At 41.9% G+C, this 23,864-nt stretch overlaps 1 protein-coding gene across 2 annotated transcripts in view; it reads right to left on the bottom strand.

Annotated features, from left to right (window-relative positions):
- The window catches only part of AVL9 (AVL9 cell migration associated), a 38,626-nt gene that overhangs the window by 6,371 nt on the left and 8,391 nt on the right, over positions 1-23,864 (bottom strand). For both annotated transcript variants that reach the window (XR_013978375.1, XM_080975873.1), the window contains exons 2-15: positions 23,392-23,512; positions 21,300-21,385; positions 18,203-18,274; positions 16,295-16,384; positions 14,852-14,918; positions 14,272-14,312; positions 12,726-12,764; positions 10,029-10,098; positions 8,843-9,393; positions 5,693-5,827; positions 4,427-4,646; positions 2,978-3,095; positions 2,037-2,090; positions 681-769 (exon numbers count right to left, since the gene is read on the bottom strand). Coding sequence is in view for 1 of the 2 variants with exons in the window: in XM_080975873.1 (XP_080831999.1) it covers positions 681-769; positions 2,037-2,090; positions 2,978-3,095; positions 4,427-4,646; positions 5,693-5,827; positions 8,843-9,393; positions 10,029-10,098; positions 12,726-12,764; positions 14,272-14,312; positions 14,852-14,918; positions 16,295-16,384; positions 18,203-18,274; positions 21,300-21,385; positions 23,392-23,512 (1,753 nt within the window). In the remaining variant the exon portion in view is untranslated. The remainder of the gene's footprint in view (positions 1-680; positions 770-2,036; positions 2,091-2,977; positions 3,096-4,426; positions 4,647-5,692; positions 5,828-8,842; positions 9,394-10,028; positions 10,099-12,725; positions 12,765-14,271; positions 14,313-14,851; positions 14,919-16,294; positions 16,385-18,202; positions 18,275-21,299; positions 21,386-23,391; positions 23,513-23,864) is intronic.

Raw genomic sequence — 23,864 nt, 5'->3', positions numbered from 1 at the left:
CATGGAAAATGATTGCCAAGTACTTGCATTTATATTATATACAGTGGTACCTCGGGTTACATATGCTTCAGGTTACAGACTCTGCTAACCCAGAAATAGTGCTTCAGGTTAAGAACTTTGCTTCAGGATGAGAACAGAAATCATGCTCCGGCGGCACGGCAGCAGCCTAAAGTGGTGCTTCAGGTTAAGAACAGTTTCAGATTAAGAACGGACCTCCGGAACTAATTAAGTACTTAACCCGAGGTACCACTGTATTACTTCTTATTATTTAGCATTACCTGACATTTTCAGAAGGTAAAATTAAAATTATTTGGTTTATGTAGTTTTTACCAAGCTAGATGTTGTCCAATCACAAAAATTGTAAGATTTGAATTCCTCACACCCAAAAGCATATTTTTAAGACCCCTTACTGAAGAAATATGCGATAAAGTTTCACCTCCCCAAAAGACACGTCCTACAAGTGTTGTGCATGAAGTTTCCTGTTTCACTTCTCCATACGTAGTGCTTCAGCTAGTTTCCAGCTATCCCTTCATTTACGGAAGGTAGCAACATTTGCGTGCTGTTGGTAGAGATATATACCACCAACAAGATTCTTGAAACAGGCTGTGGAAGTTAAGGTTTCTGTTTGTAGCATATAAGTGTCACAGCGCATACTGATTTCCAGTTATGAAGCATCTTACCTACGGCTCTTCCTGTCTGTACAACATTCCGGCTCGTTGTAACCATGGCATTTCCAATCTTCTTGCCCCGTTCACTATTCTGTACAGAGCTAAACGAGAGGAAAATGTCATAGCATCATACAACTGACTTTCACTGTTTCCAAGCATGTAAACTGATCATGAAACTAAACAAAGGAGTTGGCAATAAAGAAAGAAAAAGTACCTAGTAGGCAGATACTTTTATCAGGCCAAGGTACTAGATTTAAATGGCAGGTATTAAGCCCTGTGGTCACTAACTCTCAAACAATAATAAAGGTTCTTTATAATATTGTAAGCATGGATGTAGATCTAGTTTGCACATACTGTTAAACCATACTTGTAAAACTCAACTCAGCTACCAAAAAGGGCACTTTAAAAATGGAAAGAATTAGGAACCATAGAAATATAGAAAGCAATGATAAAACTACTATATTTAAAGCAAAAGTTTTATGAATTTGGAGGGAAGAGACCTAAACTAGCAAACGGGGGGTGGGGGGGTGGAATAAAACAACTTTAACAGGAACAAAGACCAAAACGGGGGAAATTATTTTCTACTATAATTTTGTGAAGATTTAAGGAGTTTTCCTCATCTCTATACTCTTCTAAGTCCACTCCACTCAGAAGAGATACAAAAATTTCTGGACACAATAACAACACCAACTTTGGGGAATGCAGAGGCAAAACTTATGGAAGAGCTGATTATAGAAGAAGAGATTAAATTTTTTTTTTTAAAGGTAGGCAAACCCCAGGCCCAGATAGGTTCTCCGCTGTGTTTTATAAAGCATTTAAATCTGATGGTTACACATATGACCAAACTATATACTGATGTTCTAACTGGGACCTATCACCACCAATCTGGAAACACAGAATTATTTCTACAGCAGAATGGTCAACAGAATGTAAAAATAAAAAAAATAAAAAAAAATTGGAAAATGCATTCATCTGGATCTGGTTGGTTTGTCCTGGGCCATAAGATTACAGACCCAATTAAAATAAATGTAATTTATTATGGTCAACAAACTATTCCATCAACTGCTGCTTTGCGCAGAACACAAAATCTGTACTGTGTTCGCACAAATGTGGCACAGGCAGGCATGGGGGATGAGTGAAGTGGGGACTTTGGAGCAATGTGCAGCAGCACGCTGCTTGTTCACGTTATTTTAAAACCATGGTTTAGTGTTATGTGTAAACTGGGCCACAGAGTCAATCTGACAATTACTGTGAACATTTCAACAGTCATCGCCTGCCAGAATACCAAACCCCAGTTTAACATGAAACTATGCTCGCCAATTTACAAAAATCCTAGCCTTCAAAAGCATATTCAGTTATAGTACTTACTGTGACAATCTTAATTTCACATCTGAAACCGAGTATTGGCCTTGGAATGGGTGACTGAAAAGGGTTTTGTAAGGAGGTGGAAGAAAAGAGAAGAGAAAAACAGAACACAAATTTAAAATGTTTTGTGTGTTGTAACAATAAAAACAGAAAACATAAGCCATTCCTTTCTAACTAGACTGAAAACATTAACATTTCTTAACTCCTGGTCTGATCAGTTTGCACTGGGGAGAGGGGGAGATCTCAGAGGCCCCCATGACTGTACAGTGGACAAAACATTTGGCACTGATCCATCTCTGAATTTCTTCCCTGGGTTACAATCTGCTGCTCCTCTGAAATGCCTTCCATTTTAAAGTGGCTGTTCAGTTACACCACAGTCACTTCCAATGTCTTCCAGTCTTCTCTCCTACTTCTGACTCTTTGGGACAGTGGCCACAATCAGTACTTGTTGGTGTGACAGTGCAGCGATATGGAAGAAATTAAATTCTTGGCTAAAAGCCTCTGGAGTTCAGTTGGAATTACATTCAGATAAAATGGTCAAAGCAAGATCAAGAGCACAGATACATCCTGCTGTTAGGGGCTTGGAAGCACTAATTGCTTGAATTGTGTTGTGTTCTGATCTGCAGAAACAGGACAAATTTTGGCCACCTTACACCAGGCAAGCAGGCAGAGAGTACCATGTTTTTGTTTACCTAAAGAACAGCGTTCAAGGCAAGCTAAATGCAGAACATGCAACATCTGAAGCACAAGCAAGGAGAAAGATATGTGGGGAAAGTGAGTTCCAGAACTAGAAGTTTGTAATTTTGAAGCCTGGTACTACTAGCAAACGGAGAATTCTTGCTTGTGCTTCCTGGAAATTAAATGGCAGACCTAGGAAGTCACAGATGCTCAAGCACTCCTCTCTCTACTTCTTCCATGCAAACATTAAAGCTAAAATTTCTTACCTGGGATTTACCTCTGCGAGAGCTGGGTGTTTATTGCTGTTCCACACTCTGTAATTGTGTGTATTCTTCCAAGCCGCTACAAAAGTTGTTCCAAAGTCTGATAATATTTTTTCACTGTCTGATGAATAAAATAGGTAAGAGAAACTTAAGCAGTTTCAGTACTTCGCATGATATCCGTTTGCATGCAAAGAAGCAAGCACATTTTAATTTTTTTTAAGGCAGTGTGCACCTTCTGCACAGTAATACTGTCAATGCAACACAGCAACAAATAGAAAGGGGATGGTGCTGGCTTACAGACTGGATTTCCACATGTTTGAAAGCCCAAAAATCTAATTTTCCCCCTTGATGTGCTGTGTATCACTGTAAATACAGGTGTGGAAGGGCTGGTGTCATCCCTGATTACGTCTATGACAGTGATGGCCAAATTTGGCCCTCCAGCTGTTTTGGGACTACAATTCCCATCATCCCTGACCACTAGGCCTGCTAGCTAGGGATGATGGGAGTTGTAGTCCCAAAACAGCAGGAGGGCCAAGTTTGGCCATCCCTGGTCTATGACATACCAAGTCACTGAAAGACAGCTCCTCCACAGCTGTTTTTCAATGGCATGGTGTCAGCAGACAGACGAAAGACTCCACCCTCATATATAAACATGCACTTGGGCTAGCATTCAAGAACAGGAGTGTGGACTTGGGACCAGATGGCAAACAGGCAAATCTATCCTTCCCCACTCAGTGCGGAGTGGCAGCTGCAACTGCCAGGAAGCAAATAAACAACTGGAAATAAAAGGTTTAATTAGTGAAATTAATTAAAACTAAGCAGATTATGCAATTAAGATATAAAAAACAGCTTGAAAAGAGACAGAATTTTAAGAAGGAACTAATCTGGATTTTAACTGGATTTGGAGAGGTGGGACCATTTCTTCCCATGCATCTGATATAAAACACTCCAAATCATCACACAGTCCTTTAGACAGAGCCAAGCGCTTTGATAGTAAAACCTGGATCTGCGTTACTGTGTGCTAGCATGTAGCATCAGATCAGATTAAGAGGCAGATTTAGGGCCGTGCAACCGGCTTGGTTGCACTGAGGAGCCCCAGGGGCGCTGCAACTATGATGTAGAATGGAAGGAGAGAGGAGAGGGGGCAGCAAATTCTGGCATTGCACAGGGTGCTGCTAATATCTGAGACCCCAAGACCCGCCACTGAGATTAGGCGGCAGCAAGTCTCATGGACAAGACTCTCTCTCGGGCCTCAGACAACCACTGCATGGGCCTGTGAGAAGCAATCCCTTTTTTTAATACAGCATCAGAGCTTCCATACGGTTACTAACTAGGTCAGACCCAGATCCCTATATTTCTTTGTCCTTTCCTTTTACTCTTCCTAGTTACAGCTGCTAAGTATAATCTTAGAGGATTTTTTAAAAAATAAAAAAATGGAAGCAATGGCTTTACCTGGCTGCAGAGTAGCAGCAAGCAGCGCATGGAGATATGAGCCAAACTGGGCTCGGATCCACTCATCTCCTCCTTCCCAGCCAGTGCCGTCTAGGAAGACGTCATCCCGGTTCTCAGTTACATGCTTTACCAGGAAGTCTGCAAATCTCAAGTCAGCTGTTGTGGGATTCAGAACCTTCCTGAGCTCTGGATCATGGACTTGAACCAGAGCTTCCTCAATCTGTTGAGAAAAACCCAACATGAAACAGCAGTGCAGAGGAAAAACTAAACAACCTGAGCTGAGCTCTTAAGAGGAGCTACTCACATCTGTTGAACCACAAGCCACAACTGATGTGCAGTGCTGCAGCGTTTGGGGATGAAACTCAGTCTGACTGCAGAGTTGCAGGTGGCAACAGAGGAGTTTGGATTTGATATCCCACTTTATCACTACCCTAAGGAGTCTCAAAGCGGCTAACAATCTCCTTTCCCTTCCTCCCCCACAACAAACTCTGTGAGGTGAGTGGGCCTGAGAGACTTTAGAGAAGTGTGAGTAGCCCAAGGTCACCCAGCAGCTGCATGTGGAGGAGTGGAGACGCGAACCCGGTTCCCCAGATTACGAGTCCACTACTCTTATAACTAACTCAATCACCGATCAACCATCTTTAGTTCCTACAACAAGCAATCAGCTTCTTTTTCCTTGTGATAAACTGAGGTATAGAACAGACCACAGAGTGAATTTGGGGTATGGGTCCTGTTCTGGGGAGGCAGGGCTGAACAGTCTCTCTCTGGGTCTATTTCAACTCTACAACTGGATTGCTGGAGATAGAAGGGAAGTTCTCCAAGCAATGTTGCCACTCCACGGGGCAGGTCACTATGTGTTTACAAGGAAAATCTGTGGAAGATTGTTTCAAGCAACTACCATGTGGGAGCTGCAGTCTGTAGACTGGACATCAAGGCAGTCTTTTCTGGAACAGTTCTGTATGAGTGGAAAGAACCATTAGTTTTACTCCGGGTATTTGAAGTGTGCCCAAATGCGGTCCTGGAAATTATGTTTAAGATCTGCTTCCCTCCTACCATAAAGAGACGAAATAGGACTTGGGATAGGAAGAATCTTCCTGTTGGGTAGAATATACTCAGTAGTTAAGCAATTGTATTTGTTAGGAAGTATGACCCTTTGCCGGCTTTATCCTTATTTTTATGGGACATTTTACTAAAAAAACCTCCTTTTTTAAAAAAAAAGTTGCAATTCAGTGACCTGCCTATGATATAAAAGAAAATGATTCATACCTCTACAATAGCATCACTTAGATGCTTTTGCTGACGGAAAAGGATGTTGGTGGCTCCTGCAACAAACCCACGAATGGTTATATCAGACAGGAGATGGTGTTGTTGCAGCGCCATGTACGGCAAGCAAAGGTATCCCTGAAACAGAGAAAAGGGAGGAAGGAGATCAATGTGAGACAGAAAAAGGTAGAAGAGCAGGAGCTGATACTTCAAAATGCTGTGATGTTCTAATGAACAAGGAAAAAATAACAAAGATTGTAATTGCAACCTGAACTGTTACTTCCTCATCAGTTAACAATTACACCTCCGTGGAATATTGCTCTGTTGAGTTAAACTGTTACCGTCAATAAATTAGCAGGAAATCGAGGCAGGATACAGATTCAGCAAATTGTATGAACACACCCTGTGCTCAGACACTGCTTTCTCCCAGACATACATGGGAGCAAATATGAATTAAATCTAAAGCAGACAAACTGTGGCTTGAAACCTTTGCTGTGGGTTAAATTGGAAGTGAATATGAAAGGAGAAATGCAACATAGAAATGCAAGGCTTTTTTGTAGTAACGCCAAACCAATGTCTTGTGGTTCCTTGCTTTAAATGCGTCCAGTTGATGGTGCCTGCATTTTATAGTTGTCAGATAAAGGGCAATGAGAACGGATTGATCTGACTGCAAGCCCAATTACTGTGACCTTCGGAGTCTCAGCAAAGAACATAAGGACAGAATGTACTGTGCTGGGAAGTTGTATATGAGTAAGGCATACTGCAAAAAGTTGATCGTTTCATTATTAAATTTTATAGGAAACTGTCACCACTAGAACACTCTTGCTTTGTGACTACTCACTTTTAGAAATACCCCCCCCCCCAAAGTAATATTGCAGTAACACTGTGAGTTTAACATGGAAAATTTTTGGTGGAGGAAGGGGAACTGTTTTTAAATGAGTAACCATGGAAGAATTACAGGAAGTCAAGCTTATGATACAACAGTATCCTATAAAAACTGAGTAAGTAAACTCATTCTAAAAGAAGCTGATATCAGGTTTTCCAGCTAGAGTTTCACAAAATTAAGATTACAGAGCACATGGCTATAGTTTGCGTGTGTCTGCCATCAATTACGCCAGTATTTTCCAGGAAAGTTTACTATTTTTAAGAAGTCTTTGAACAAAACACTTTTATGTAGATTATACCCTAATTTTAACTGATGCTATTGAAAGCATAATAATTTTAACTTATAAATAGAATCAGTAACTCTAGCCCACTTCCAGCTGTTATAAAAACTGTGCTGTTGACTTGAAAGACTAAAGACACATAGAGGGGAAAGGAAACAAACATGAACTGGGGCGCTGCCTAATACAATCTGGGCATGAGAGACAAGAATTCCCATACTATAACATCTGTAATGTTGTTTAGCCCTTCAGACCGCTTCGCATGGTGCCCTTCCAATGTTTCGGTCCAAAGCTCCCATATCACCCTTGACCATTGGCCTTGCTGGCAGGGGCTTAGGAGAGTTGGAGTTCATCTGGAGACCCCCACCTTGGCTACCTCTGGCCTAAGGTATCAACATGCTCCTGACATTATCTTACTTACAGGAGCCACCAGCACTCAAGTTGTTCATGATAGATTTATTTATACAGTACAGTGGCACCTCTGGTTACGTACTTAATTCGTTCCGGAGGTCCGTTCTTAACCTGAAACTGTTCTTAACCTGAGATACCACTTTAGCTAATGGGGCCTCCCACTGCCGCCGTGCGATTTCTGTTCTCATCCTGAAGCAAAGTTCTTAACCCGAGGTAATATTTTTGGGTTAGCAGAGTCTGTAACCTGAAGCGTCTGTAACCTGAAGCGTATGTAACCTGAGGTACCACTGTATCTGTCAGCCATAGTAGTCATCGGGACCCAGATATTCTGTAGGTCTCTTTTAGACAAGCATTTCCCAATCTGTGGGTTGTGACCTGCAAGTGGGTCATGGGCTTTAGGATTCTTGCTTGGATGTCTCAAGTTACAGATATAAAATCGGCAAACATGCAGTTAAAATGCATGAAGCCGATGACTGCTGAAGATCTGAGGTCCACAATTCATGTGACAATAAAACCACTGTTTTACACTACTGGATAGATAATCCCTTAGTAGTGAGAATTTAATGAGTGTTTCATACATGGCAAGTGCTGGAAACGCAGAGCTAGGCTAGGTCCCAGACTCACCAAGTCAGTGCTGCTCTTTTGAGACTCTTCGTATGGAATAGGGACACAGGGCAATATTCAACCAAGTCTTGCTCAGAGTAGACACATTAACTTTACTGAAACTAAGCCATGTGCATTAACTTTGGTGGGCCTATTCTGAGCTGAATAGGAAGCTGCCTTATACCAAGTCCGACCAACAGCTCATCTAGCTCATTATGGTCTCTACACTGACCAGCAATGGCTCTTCTGGGTTTCAGACAGGGGAAATTCCTAGTCTTTCCTGGAGATGTTGGGGACTGAACCTGGGACCTTCTGCATGCAAAGCGGTTCTCCACCAATGACCTATGACCCTGGCCAGATCAGAGAAAGTGTTTATTACTTCCATCCTAGCAGGGCCCTGCCATGAGTGAGTACACCCCAGTTCCTGGTGATGGCACAAAGACTCTGGGGTGTTCTGTCTGTTTTGGTTTTTTGTCCCACTCCCTTTGGGTATTAAGATATCCTTGCAGTTTCCCAAAAGGTTAACACCACTGGCCCTGTCAGCACAGCTGCCCAGCTTGTATTACCAGGACAGGGAGAGCTGGAAGACTTGTGCTGTGCTTTCCCCCCCTGTCACATTATTGTATTTCCCCTCTCCTCTAATTGTGGAGCTTTGATCGGATACCTCATTCACCTCTCTACAACTGTGGCAGATTTAAACTGTGCAAGGTTTGTTATGACTGCATGACATTCACCATCCAAAAAAGGAGACCTTGTAGAAAACGGGTCCTCACCTTTTCAAAAGAGAGGCCACAATGTTTTGTTGACTGATTTACTAAAGCAATTACTTATTTGTTTTTAAAAATATTCACAGTCCACCTTTATGAGTAGCACTTGCTCCAGGACAGCTTACCCAATGAAAGGATAAAAATACAACTTTGAAAGAAGATAAAAAGCAACGTGGAAACTTTCCAGAAGCCAGAACATGCCAGGTTACCTTAGTGAAAACAGCTAACGGCATGCCATACTGGTCCTCTTCCAAACCTGATATAAGGCCAGGAACAAAGACGGCGTGCCCTGTGTTAGGTTGAGGCTGCACAGTAATGGGAATGCTTTCAGAAACTGCAGGTTCCTTTGGAAGGATTTCAGTCTGTGCTGCTACTGCAGTGATTTCACCTTCTCCTTCTTTCAAACTGGGGTCCTCCAGGATGTTAGGATCCAGGGTTTCCCAGTCACTTTCAGATGATTCTGGAGAAGTGCGTGAGGGAGGTTTCAAATGCTGCCCATTGTCCCTGGAGACGTGTGCTCCGTTGAGATTGTCCTCGGTCTGAAATAAAGGTACATCTACTTTCTCAGTGTCCCGTTCTTGGTTTCCGGACAACGTTGGGCCTTCTGCATCTGTTTCCACGTTTTCGTTTGAAAGCGCCACAGTGGACAAGGAAACATAATAATCTGTAGGAGGTGGGACTTCCTGTTGGCCAACATCCTCTGAAACACTCTTCCTCGGCCGGTACTGTGAACAGTCAGTGAGACCATGCTCTATCATACCTGGAAATTATAAAAATCTCTTGGATAACAGCATCATGAAAAGTGAGTTTATCATAATGCAAAACACATTGCATATTTTGAAAGCTACCTTACAGCTCTGTATCTGAAGGCTCCCTTTTTCCTGAGCAAAGATGCTTTAGTTGAGATTCCTGCATGGCAGGGGGTTGGACTAGATGTCTCTGGGGGTACCTTCCAATTCTATAATTCTAAGAATGATCTTAGATTATCATGCACAGTATATTTATAGCTTGAGGCACAGTTCCTTATACTTGCTAAAATATACCATACTAGTGATCTTTCATGAGACAAGCCGCATCCGAATGTCATTCTAATCTATGGTTTAACAATACTGGAATAAACATAGCCTTCTTTCGACCTTGACATTTCCCTTCCTCTCCTCTTACTGTATGACTGGGAGGACTAGTTCTGGTTAACTGTGATTTTTCAGGTGGTCTGGGCCAGCAAACTGTGGTTAACATTAACGATGGTTTGTTTCAAACAATCCAACTTCGAACAGTGATTTCTAAAAATGGCTTGTGTAAACCAACCACAGCTAATCACCGTTCTAGGTTCAGGTGACATGGGAAACTGTGTAACATGCTTTCTATTGTTGTAAATACTTTACTCTCACTTACCAGGAAAGAGTGATAAGACTGTCATTAGGGCTCCCACCAGCCTATTCACTGGAGAGATATAAAACAGAACCTGAAAGGGAGGGGTGGGGGTGGGAATGACAAACGTTAATTTCTAGAGGAAGAACGAAAAACAAACAATTCCAGTTCATAACACCTAGAATGACAGCAGCACATGACTTTCTGAGGCATAAAAAGGTAAAAGGTAAAGGACCCCTGACAGTTAAGTCAAGTCGAGGACTCTGGGGTTGCAGCGCTCATCTCGCTTTACTGGCCGAGGGAGACAACATTGGTCCACAGACAGTTTTTCCAGGTCATGTGGCCAGCATGACTAAGCCGCTTCTGGCGCAACGGAAAACCGAAACCAGAGCAGCGCACGGAAACGCCGTTTACCTTCCTGCCAGAGCAGTACCTATTTATCTATATGCACTTTTTGGTGTGCTTTTGAACTGCTAGCTGGCAGAAGCTGGGACCAAGCAACAGGAGCTCACCCCGTTGCGGGGATTTGAACCGCCAACCTTTTGATCGGCAAGCCCAAGAGGCTCAGTGGTTTAGATGTTTAAAGAACAGCATGCAGAACTCTACAGCACTGGAAACAGGAATCACAAGCAGCAATTTTTTTAAAGCATTAGACACAATTTTTCCTATATTGCAGTTTAGCTAAATTATTCAAGGATGCCCCAACACCATCTATATCCAGAGTCTAGGAGCCAACAGAGTACTGTGTGCTGTTAATAGTTCTTGAATGCATCTGGAGCCAGGTCTCATGGTGTATAGTCTGAGTCAGCATGGACCTGCTCTTAGTTAAGACCTATTCTTCCAGTGCTTCAAGCACTGGAAGACACAAGATCTACCCACCAGGGAAGAATGGCAGATGAAGCTGATGGACTACATGGAACTGGCAGAAATGACTGGCAGAATCCGAGACCAGAGAGAAGAGTTGGTGGAAGAAGATTGGAAAAAATTTAAAGTATATTTACAAAAATATAGTAAAATTAATGAATGTTAGAAGGATGCTGGAATGAAGTTACATGGTTTTAGCAGAAATGTTATTAAGAATTAAGTAAAAATGGGTTGTTAATGGGTCAAAGGGTAAAATTTAAGGTCAGATCGGGTTAAGGTAATTTATAGAACAAAAATTGAGAAAGATGGAAAGGATTTGTTGAAACAGCTAAATTGAATTAGAATACAAAAGAGGGAGGTGTGAGGAGGTCGATGAAACAAGTAAATGAAAGATAAGGAGATGGAAATACTGGATGTGTTTTTTAAATGTTTTTGTTTTTAAATGTTTTTGTTTTTCCTCATCGTTGTGCTGTATTGTTTTTTATTTTGTTTTTTACTGCTTTTTGATGTATTGTATTGTAACTTTTTAATCTCTCTCTTTTTTTTGTTTTTTTCTGTAATTGTTAAACTTTTAATAAATATCATTTTAAAAAAAAAGACCTATTCTTCAAAGAGGTTCACCCGCTCTTTTGTTTCATGACGAACACCTTACCCCCTCCTCTTCTGCAACATTTGTAATCTCCTCAGATAATTCCAGCTATACACCTGGAAGAACCCTCAGTACCCCAGCTGAAGACTGAACCTAGAAGCAGAGGATATGCTACTCTGTGTTTGGTCTTCCTTCCTCATAGGTTCAAGGAAACATCCCACAGATCCAGTGCATTAAAATGGGAAGGGCAAATATGACTTGATGCTCTGGAGCACTATTGCTTTTATGCTTTGTGACATGTAAAAAGTTCAGATTAATAATCATTATTGCTGTAGCTATAATAGCCTGCAGAATTTAATCCAGGGGTCAGCAAACTTTTTCAGCCCTTGAGGGGGCGTGGACTATATGGGGGGGGGGAATGAATGAATTCCTATGCCCCACAAATAACTCAGAGATGCATTTTAAATAAAAACACACATTCTACTCATGTAAAAACACGCTGATTCCCGGACCGTCCATGGGCCGGATTTAGAAGGCGATTGGGCCGTATCCAGCCCCCGGGCCTTAAGTGGCCTACCCATGAATTAATCCCTTCCACCCTTCATTTTTAAACATATGTGGCTACTGGATGAATATAAACCAAGGGTACCCTAAACTCCTATGGTTCCCGCAAATGATCTCAGTAAATATCCTCTCAAAAATCTACAATGCTTGAGAGACGATTTGCTCTTCCTGCCCAGTTCCTGTTTACATTGGCTTGGCTTCCACTACACTAAACACACACTCTTATAAGCCTGCCCGTCTTTTATTACATGTCAAGGCTGTGACATGGTCTGAGCAAAGGAAAGGTGCAGACAGCTTCTCTCTGGGAGTGAGCACAGTGTTGGCTGATGTAGGTGCCTTTTTCCCAGCGGGGCGGAAGGAGACATGCCTGTACCATTTTGGGGTACTTTCCTTTTCTGCTTTTTTATATTTGGCAGCCATTTTGTGTTATGCTGCCTCTGTACATCTGCATATCTGTATCCATATAGCCACACCACAACTTTAGCAAAGTTCGCTTACCTTTGCCATGGCAACTACTGCTGAATTGAAACATTAAAAAGCAGGCAAACAGAACAGGCACGTCTCCATACTAGCTAACTGCATGCGTGGGATAGCTTATAACATCTATCCACAGAGGCTTTTAATCCATATTCCATTAAACTACGTCATTAAGCAAGTCCATTTCAGTTCTTTCTGCCAACTTGGGGAGAAGGAAGAGATCTTACCTTTTTCTCTAGGAGAATCAGCTTAAAAAGTATTAAGACCTTCAAAGCAAAGAGACACAAATCTTAAACAACAGCAATAGGTATGCATATTAATATTTCTTGATATCGTTTCCATTTGACACTTCAGAAATGCACAATAAATATTTGAACAAATGATTTCATTTGCTTTTATAACTTGGCTTTTTTTTTAAAATACTCAAAGCACTCAAAAGGTTCAATCAACCAATTAAACAACTCATAGTAGCAGCACAGATGAGACACTATACATTTCTAGGTTTTAGGCCCAGATATGGGACAGAAACGGCTTTGGTCGTCCTGGTGGATGACTTACAATAAGAACCAGACAAGATCACAACATGATTCATTTTCTTAGACCTCTCAGTGGCATTCAGTACCATTAACCATGGTATTTTCTGGGTCGTGCAGCTGGATTGGAAAGGGGAGGAATGGTACTACATCGGCCTCAGTCCTTTCTGGAGGTTTGGTCCCAGAAAATGATACTGGAGGATTTCTCTTGTAGCCTATAACTCTGGCTTCTGGAGGCCCTAAAGATCTATTCTGTCCCCCATGCTGTTTATCTTCTAAGTCAAACCATTGGGAGAAATCGCCCAAAAGCTTGAGCTCAAATTGCAGATGATGCCAAGCTCCGCTTCTCTTTTCCACCTGTCAATCTCAGGGAGGCTGTGGAAATCCTAAATAGGTGTCTGGAGACAGTCCTGAGGTGGATAAGGGTGAATAAACAGAAACTCAGGGCAAATAATATACAGGTGCTACGCTTAGGGAAGCAAGCTGATCCGGACACAGGGGTACAACTGCTGTTTGATGGGCCTTGACGTCCCTGAAGGACTAAGTTTGTGGTTTCTCTTGGGCTCAGCACTATTTCTGGAAGCACAAGTGCCTTTTTCCCAGAGGAAACAGGGAAGCCACCTGTGAGCCTATCTAGAGGGACTGGACCTTGTTTCAGTAATCCATGCGGTGGTCACATCCAAGGTAGATACACTGTACATGGGGCTGCCTTTGAAGATGATTTAGAAATGTCAGCTATTGAGTTTGATTGCTAGTGGGTGCAAGTTGATCAGAGCACGTGACACCAATTCCGGGCCATGTTTAAAGTGCTGGTTTTGATATTTAAGGTCTCAAATGGTTTGGGGCCATGTTACCTGAAGGCCGTCTACATCAGTACAAGATCTGCCTTGAAAGGAAGCTGCCTCACACAAGGTCAGCTCTTTTGTCCATTTAGATCAGTGTTGTAAATACTTACTGGCAGCAGCTTTCCATGCTTTTAGGGAGGGGACCTGCGACCTTCTGTATGCAAAGCGGATCTTCTACCAATGAGCTACAACCCTTCACATCCAGCCCAAACGAACTAAGCCAACTATCAACCACAGAACAGTAACCTTTACAAACTGAGCGGTCTTAATACATTTGAGAATGAATCCCCTAATAAACCTTGCTGGAGCAGACGCATCTTCACTGTTTGTCAAAAGCAAAGCAATGGCAGAAGTAGATGTACCTCCTTCAGGATTCACATCAGGAAGAAACGTACCTTGTGTCTAAACTGAAGGACAAGATCTCGTGGAGACAGGCCTAAAAGTAGGGACAGCAAAACAATTAGCACACCTTAGTAAGAACCACCAACCCTTCCTGCTTATAAATGTGGAGAAACCTGCTGGCAGCAGGATTAAAAGATTTTGTACTATTTTCCCAGCACTTAGGGGCAAAGAATCTGTGGGAGCTTACATGGTTCATTGATCACAAATGCAAATTGGATTTTAACTACCAATAATAGTTGACTGCCTTCTCCCATTAAAGCCAGGAGGAAGGAACATTATCTGGCCCTTCTCCTATTAATAGGCCTTTAATAATCCACTCATTACTTTTGAATAAACATGATTTTGAAAAAGCAGCTGAGCAACTCTCCTCACCCAGCAGCGAAAATGACAAGCATTCTATGTAAAAGGAGAAGAGTGACAGGTTTATCTAGCCCTGTGACTGATGGGGATAGTAATCACAATAATTAGTACATTATTTAGGCACACACAGACTTGGCATTAGACTTTAGTACCAATAAAGTACTTTAGGAAATGAAAATTGAACAGTTGTGTTATTTAGTAAATATTGCTTACCAAGATAAACTTGTGATCCTTCCAGGGGGCCTCCTCCCAGTGAGCTATTCATATGCTCATAAAGTTCCTGAAAAGCCATAAATTTTGAAAGCATTAAAAACACTTTCTAAAGGCATCTACTAGAAAATAAATGAAAAGGCTTCATACAGCATGGATCTGCCAAAATACTATGCTACGAAGAAGATTCTTGGCATTTTTTTCAATGAGTCACTAAATGCATAGACATCGATCCAATGGACTCCCAGAGCCTTCAGCTGGAATCCAGAGATCCTTTGGTAGAACCCAGAGTGGCTGTAAACCCAACGGGATCTTTGACCCTTTTTAATGTGCTATACCACCAATGGCATTTGAAAATCCTCTCATTTGCAATGGGGCATGGGGAAAAGCACTGGTTGAGAAAAATAACACATAGCTCCCCTGGGCTCATTCTAGGACAGCCTTTCTCAGCTATGGATCCCCAGATGTTCTTGAACTACACCCTGCCCACTGGCCATGCTGGCTAAGAATGATAGGAGTTGTAGTCCAACAATATCTGGGGACCCAAGGTTGAGAAAGGCTGATCTTGGAATATAGGGCACTGCCTTAAACTGAGCCACACCCACTCGTTTACCTAGCTCAGTATTGGCTACACCAGGGGTGGGCAGAAAGTAGACTGTGTCCTACCTAATAAATCCTTGGGTAATTTTCAGTAGATCAACAAGCATTTCTGACTCACAACTATTAAACAAAGGTAGCAACAAAAATGGCTCTTTGCTGAAATGAAGAAAGCTTGGAGTAACCAGGAATGGACTTTGGTGGGGAAGGACTGTGAGGTTCTGGGCCTCAAAAACAAACAAACCCCAGGGTCAGAATTCTTTGATTCTAAGTGTGTGCCTTTTTTGCAGCAGGTGGAGCTCAGGGTGATAGCAAGAAAACCCCAAGGATACCACAAGGCTGGGTCTTAAGCAGTGGTAGCTAACATAGTCCACTTGAGAAACTGTTGGACTCCAACTTCCATCCAGCTGGTATGGTCCATTTCCAGGGATTATGGGAATTAAGTTCATCAACATCTGGAAAGCACAACATTCATATCCCCTGGTCTATTTTCTTTATTTCATAGAAAGCATATACCGCTTGATTTAAACGCGTGTGCACCCACCCACCCCTCAAAGTGGTTTGCAAAAAGATAAAACAAGAAAATCAAGAAAAAGAAACCTTCTGAATGCAAATAATGTAAGCTTAAGGGCCTTCTTTTCTATCCTGGCTGTGGACTCCAGTGAGTGCACCTATCTCTCAGTCTGCATGGGCTTCCCCATTTGCTTCAAGGGAAAGGAAAGCTATGCAGGTAGATATGAAGGAAGGGTGACATTAAAGTTTAGGAATCAGCTAGATAATAATGAAGGCCCTCTATGGTTCACAGATCAGTATCACACAAGAGTTTGCATTTCTATACAGAAAACTTACCTTAAGTATTGAAATTTGAGAGAAGTCTTTTTCTTCAAAGTAGGCATGTGTAATTAGCTGCAGCTTAGCCTGCAGTAGCCCATACAGAGGCTTGAAAGGAAAACACATCATCATGTTACACCAAGAAAGGCAGGCACACAGTCAAGGACAAAAACAGCTACCCTTCAAAGCAAATTACACATATTGATCTCAAATTGATGACAAATTACACATACATTAGGTAACAGTTTATTTGTAACGATTGACTATGTCAGTCATCCTGCTGTCAAAATGAGCAATAGTTTATTAATGTGATAGTGTTCCTATCTGATCAGAGTAGTGTGGTAAAATACAAGCAAAATTGGGCTGCCTTGCTCCATTTGAGAGCTGGCGTAGAGTTACAGTGTTGGACCAGAGAAGGTAAAGGGACCCCTGACCATTAAGTCCAGTCGCGGATGACTCTGGGGTTGTGGCGCTCATCTCACTTTACTGGCCGAGGGAGCCGATGTTTGTCGACAGACAGTTTTTCCGGGTCATGTGGCCAGCATGACTAAGCCACTTCTGGCAAACCAGAGCAGCACATGGAAACGCCGTTTACCTTCCCACCGGAGAGGTACCTGTTTATCTACTTGCACTTTTGGGCGTGCTTTCGAACTGCTAGGTTGGCAGGAGCTGGGACCGAGCAACGGGAGCTCACCCCATCGCAGGGATTCAAACCGCCGACCTTCTGATTGGCAAGTCCTAGGCTCTGTGGTTTAGACCAAACTCAGGTTCAAATCCAATGTTCAAGTCAGCCGTGCAGTTCCCCGAGTGAATCTGGGTCCGTCACTAACCCTCTGTCTAACCTGCCTCATAGAATCATAGAGTTGGAAGAGACCACAAGGGCCATCGAGTCCAACCCCCTGCCAAGCAGGAAATACCATCAGAGCACTCCTGACATATGGTTGTCAAGCCTCTGCTTAAAGACCTCCAAAGAAGGAGACTCCACCACACTCCTTGGCAGCAAATTCCACTGTCGAACAGCTCTTACTGTCAGGAAGTTCTTCCTAATGTTTAGGTGGAATCTTCTTTCTTGTAGTTTGGATCCATTGCTCCGTGTCCGCTTCTCTGGAGCAGCAGAAAACAACCTTTCTCCCTCCTCTATGTGACATCCTTTGATATATTTGAACATGGCTATCATATCACCCCTTAACCTCCTCTTCTCCAGGCTAAACATGCCCAGCTCCCTTAGCCGTTCCTCATAAGGCATCGTTTCCAGGCCTTTGACCATTTTGGTTGCCCTCTCTGGACACGTTCATAGGGCTGTTGTGGTAAAACAGGTCAGGAAGAACTACACATGCTACGTTGAGCATCTCTGAGTAAGGATTGGATAAAAATGCTATACATAAAGAAACATAAATAAGCTTTGCTTGCGCAAGTCAACTTCTCCATGAAGAATCTCTCTCTTGCTCCTTATGCAATTCAACTCCAGAATCTAACTTTGAGTATCATGTACACACTCACAAAAAGTATTTCACATCAGGTAGTTGTTACATGAGGTGTGACTTGAAAAGGCATGCTGGGTGGGAGTTAACGTGGCCCAATAACTAAATTTCTGGATCTTGGGTTGGGAGCTGGGCAAACCATGCTCCAGATTCAGTTCCTCAACTGTACAGTGATGGATCTCACAGATCTGAACGATGATAAAGAGTGTGACCAGAAGTGTTGTGTGTCCTATTTCACTTTTGTACAAAGCTAAAGGGGGGAAATGCTCTGGGATGTATTAAATTAGAAATGCTGTCATTTTAAGAGCTTGCAAATGGCATTTTTCTGTTTACTAGAATACAATTTTGAAAGAATGCTTTTGTCTTGGATTTCAACAGGAGTGTGCCTAACAAGAAAGAAAGATCCCCAAACAGGCTATTTTTAAGGCGTGTAACTATCTCTTACCAGCTGACTTAGAACACAGACACTTTTCTGTACTGTTTCTCGGGTAATATCTGCTTGCCGTACTTTCAAGGCCTTTGAAAAAGAGTAAGAGAGAACAAGCTTTTACTGTATTTTTACACATCCACTTTTAAGGAACAAATACTCATTTAGCCACAGCATTCATAAAAACAACTGAGCACTCTACAACATAAAAAATAGGACTGGCTCTGCCTGTAGGCATGTTGTCTAATAAAGCACTGGGCACGTTATGGAGAAAGGAGAAGGAAGGTAAAAAGAAGGGAGAGAAGAAGGGGTCAATAAGGAAAAGCCAAGTGAAAAGATTTGCTTTGAATACAATAATAGAAGAGGAGATCCATCCCTTTTCTATACATTGTCTACATTTTTGGCACCCCCACTAATCATATCAGCTTGAATGTATTTATGAAGCTTCCACAAGTTTACATGTGAAGACATACATTAGTTCTGAAAAATAAGGCACTTTTCCTGTGTAAGAGGAATGTTGAAGCAGATATTATCCTTACAGGGCAAACAATTCTATGCATAGATCTATCCACTCAAGGTCAGTGGAGCTTACTTTCAGGAAAGCATGCATGGGACTGTGAACCTAACACTCACACAGGCTCATCCTTGTAACACTAAACCATGGTTTTGCATCATGTGTGAACTGAGTCACAAAGTCAGTTGCTTTCTTAGCCAAAATTACATAGTACTACCATATAAAGGTAAAGGTAAAGGGACCCCAGACCGTTAGGTCCAGTCGTGGCTGACTCTGGGGTTGCGGCGCTCATCTCGCTTTATTGGCCAAGGGAGCCGGCATACAGCTTCTGGGTCATGTGGCCAGCATGACTAAGCCGCTTCTGGCGAACCAGAGCAGTGCACGGAAACGCCGTTTACCTTCCCGCCGGAGCGGTACCTATTTATCTACTTGCACTTTGACATGCTTTCGAACTGCTAGGTTGGCAGGAGTAGGGACCGAGCAACAGGAGATCATCCCGTCATGGGGATTCGAACCACCGACCTTCTGATTGGCATGTCCTAGGCTCTGTGGTTTAACCCACAGCGCCACCCGCGTCCCAAATTGCACAAAAAAGCAAGGGAGTGTAGATGGACAGGTATGTAATGTAAGATCTACTTTTTAAATGCAAAAATAGTAGTAAGTGAAGACAAGACCAGTAAAATTATAACAGTCACAGTGAAATAAAACAGTAGTTCCATTGCCATAAATCTTTTATTGTAATATCCTGTGATATCCAGTTAGAGTTATGAAATTGCTGCAGAGGTTTAACAGACTATAAATGCTGCTGGAGTATGACAGGGCAACAATATTAGAATATAAATGAATAATTTAGGAACTCATGATTTTAAAACTATCATTTCATAGAAAGGAAAAATGGTCTGCCTTTACCAAACATATCAAAACCTTCATAGTCATACCACCCGAGTTACATCTCTTAGGTTAAGATCAGATCAGTTTCTCCCACAAAAGGAAGACATATATTTACGACTCTATTTCTAAACATAAAACTCCTGGAAAATTAATAGTTAATGCTCACGGCCAACTTCCACCTGCTTCATCCAACTGCTAATTTAAACATGAATCAACAAAATAATCTCTATCAGCTTCTCTGGGTTTATATAAATAGAGGAGTTAGTCATCCAGTAAAGGAGCAAGAGGTTAAAACACATGTGATTATGAATCCCAGGCTATTGGATATTTTGTTGCAGATTAAGTGCTATTTGATAGCTAAATGTATACTAAACTGGACAGAAAGTAAAAAAATATGTTCCAACGTATAGAGATGTTAAATTCTCGAGAATAATCTTTTGGAGAATATTCTTGAGACTGTTCTCAATTAATGAGAGTATTAGAGAATTTTCATTTAAAATAGGAGAATATTCATTTTAATGCACTGAAAAAGATATCATTTTAATGCATTGAAAATTTATTCATGGGTAAACTTGCTCAGATGGCAACCAAAAACTGTACAGATACTTTTATTCAATGGGGCAATGCAGTGAATTCACATTCTTTGCTAGGCCTAGGTATTTTAAGTGTATAAAGCATTCAGGCCACTTTCTGTAAAAAAAGCACACTGTATGGCCAAGGGTATAGAATTGCTAAGAATAAGGTCACACCAAAATACAAAAAAAGCGCTATTACATATAGTTGAAATACATATGAATTCAAATGTTCATCAAATTAAATGAATAGCGCTTTTAAAACTAACTAACTAACTAACTAACTAACTAACTGCATTTCAGAACTGCCAATGGTGAATGACACAATGCCCAGTAATGTAACTGGATCAAAAAAATCATTATTCATTACTTACACTGGCAATATCACAGCTTGACTTATTATTTACTAGATTTTTTTAATGTGGGTTGTAAAACTGGTTTTTACATTAGAATTTACAGTTTGTGGAGAATATTCTCTGGAGAATATTCTCACCTCACATCACTACCCACGTAACATTTGATATCAAGAGACGTCACCGTGTAAACAATGAACATTACTCCTGCAGTTGCATTCATGGTATCAATACAGGCCAGAAAATCTGCAGCTGGATTCTTAGCTAATGTTTCCATGTTCATCTTTGCACATCATGCTAAACCATAGCTCAGGAGAGCCTTAGGCTCATGCATTCATCCCCCTTCTTCTCCCATGTGACAGGAAGGAATTCAGAGTCTTTCATTTTGCTTAACCATGGTTTATCATTTCACACAAACAAACAAACAAACAAACAAACAAACAAACAAACAAACAAACTAACAAACTGTGGCTTATATTAACTACATTTTGTTTGAAACAAAGGCCACTACGAAAAGTTCCTCAATTGCCAAATGCTAAATCCAACAATTCACAAGAACTGAAAAAAGCTCAAACATATGACAGAGGCTCTGTCATAAAAAGATTCAGGAAAAATATTACCCTGCATCAAGGGCCTCAAAGACTTAATGTTCACATTATACCAATATCTGCACCAGTACTTTGTACAAATGGTCAAATTTGGAGGATGCCAAACTGGAGAAGCTACCTAAGTTCCTGCACAAGACCTTTTTTCTTTTAATGTTCACACAATAGCAATATAATTACCTTAGCTTCAATCTGCCTGTAGCATGAGACACCATAGACTGTACTTCGATCTCCGCTTCTTGGTGGCAAGTGAAAAAACACAGTGTCTGAAAGAGGAACGAAATGGTCTTACCATTCACTAAAGGTATCACATAGAGGTATGAAGTTTCTACAGCGTTATCCTGCTCAGTATCACCCTGAGAGCCAATTTGGTAGCTAGCCTAACATGTCCAGGAAAAACTAAAACACTATGGTGTGGAATAATGGGTAGAACATGGGTCTACAGGAGTATTTTACATTACCATGCAGAGCCTGCCCAAGCTATTTTACTGCCCTGGGGGAAATTAATTTTGCTCATCCATCAATGGATCTTTTTGTAACAGCCAGGAGTGCACCTCAGTCAGCAGCGATAAGGAACTGTATCTTGCAGCTGCTGCTCCCTATCCCATTCCAGGGAACTATAAACCTGCTGCCCAAGAACTGGCTGGTTAGTTGAAATCTGCAGGTGAAACTTGGCACCACCACCGTTCCTTGACTCTTGACACCCTCTCAGAATCGCCGGGTCACAATGCTGCAATGACAGCAGAAACCACAACCAGCGGCTTTTCTGTCAGCCTGTGATCCAAATTCTGTCAATGAGTCTCTTTGTCTCTCTCCTTTCTTGGTTTATTTCCTTCTGGCTGGTAAGGAGAACTACTCCAGTTTCTAAGCCCTAAGTTTTTCCTGAGGCCTACCTTTTTTGGCCATTCCTCAACTTCACACCTCCACCACCCATGGTTTCCTTGGCTTCCAGCTTTTCATTATGCTGCTTACTTTACTGAACTTTCTTTAATCACTCTGTTTGTTGACCAGCCAATCTCTCCAGCCCTGCCCAAAGGAGAGCCTCATCAGCTGTTTCTTGTCATTCTACACTGCCTCTACCTAATCTTCTCCCCAGGGTTTCTCTTTCTAAGGGCTCATCCACACTTCCACTTCCCCCAGAAATACCTGCTCTTCAGCACTGAATCGGAGCAAATGTCAATAGAGTTTTCGCAGACTTCTGTGTGCTCTGATTCAGCAGTAAAGAGGTTTTCCTGGGGAAAACCGCTTGGACCCATGCATCCTTCCTTCAGTCACTTTGCCTTCACTCCCTCCCAGGATTTCCCAATCTGCCACAGCCACCCATATGTCAGGTTTTAATCCCAGCCAGACTGAAATTTGCTTTCCTCGCAGAAGATGGACAGCAAACAATTTAAGTTTCCTGTTTAAGTGAACATTCCAAGCCCCACCTTCTGCAAACTAATCAGTGTTGGAGCCTTTACTGTCAGAAGTGCATAAGGATAAGCCAAATCTGGCACCTTAAAGCATGTTTCCTGCCAAATCCGAGGCAAAAAAGGTACAGAGAAATGTTTGCTAATAACTTGCTTGTCAGCTACTTTAAGAGCTGGCCAGGGTGGGGCTCCTGTCCACCATCTCTCACTCCCACTTCAAATGAAGAAAAAGGCTGCTGACCAACGTTCTACAGATATAAAATCAAGCTTCTTGTGATCAACTGGATTTTTTGTTTTAAATTGTCAGTATTAATCGGCAAAGAGCATCAAGCTTGAATGGCAGCCTTACAATAAGAAAGCACTTGCTCTAAGAACAGCTGTCTTACACTTTACAGCCAGAGCAGAGATACCCAGGGGAATGCTCTCAACTGAACAGGTCTGATTGCCTTGTTGCTATGATAGCTTTGTAACCATTACTTTTGCTTTTACCAAAACTATGCACTAATGCCTTGTTGCCATAGGAACAGATTGGCCTGCAGCTGTGTTTTGCCTTTGCATTTGGGGCTGCGACATCTAGGAATGTTTCACTTGGTGCAGTAAGAAGCAGGTAAACATTAACTAGTTAGTGTGTGCCCACTAGTCTATGTACCAAATTTGCGTATGTCTGTTGCCTTGCCTAATTTCTTCTCGGCGGAATATTTTGCGCCTTACCTTTGCAGCCGCAGGGGCTAGAAACCTGGTTTCTATAAAATAAAATAAAAATGCTGAGATTTTCAGGGTGCTGAAAACTCCAGACAGTGCCCAGTTCTGTGCTTGTTCATGTAACACAACATTGGGCAGAACCATCCCAAATGACTCCTTACCTTCTTGATAGTTGTGAGCCCCATCCGGCAATGCTAGGAAAGGCAAGTATTTCCATTCCTCTGGCAAACTGTGATTGTCGTGGCCTTCTCCTGGGATTAGGGGAGGGTAGGAGAACTCAACCTGCAAACAGGCATGTTATGTTCAGTGAATTGCTACATGGGAAGAGAAGACTGACCCATCAAACCCAGCAGCCAGTAACCTGATATCTAAGTGAAAAATGGGTAAGCAACCCCTTTGTGCTTCTTTTCCCTAAAACAAATCATTGTTCCCATCAATCCAGTCAACATGAAAAACAAACAAGCGTGAAAGTGTAAGACATTAGGGATAATGGATACCAACACATTGGGCATCTCTTCTCTAAGGAAAATTCTAAGTATGAATGTGCTTTGCATCAATATGTAAAACAAACCATCTGACAATCCTCCATAAACCTTTGCTTATTGTACATATCCCTCTCAAGAGATTGCCAGCT

The sequence above is a fragment of the Podarcis pityusensis genome (assembly GCF_964106645.2).
Source record: "Podarcis pityusensis genome assembly, chromosome: 12".
Taxonomy (NCBI): Eukaryota; Metazoa; Chordata; class Lepidosauria; order Squamata; family Lacertidae; genus Podarcis; species Podarcis pityusensis.
The sequence above is the reverse complement of the archived record's forward strand: the minus strand, read 5'-3'. Positions and strand labels throughout refer to the sequence as shown.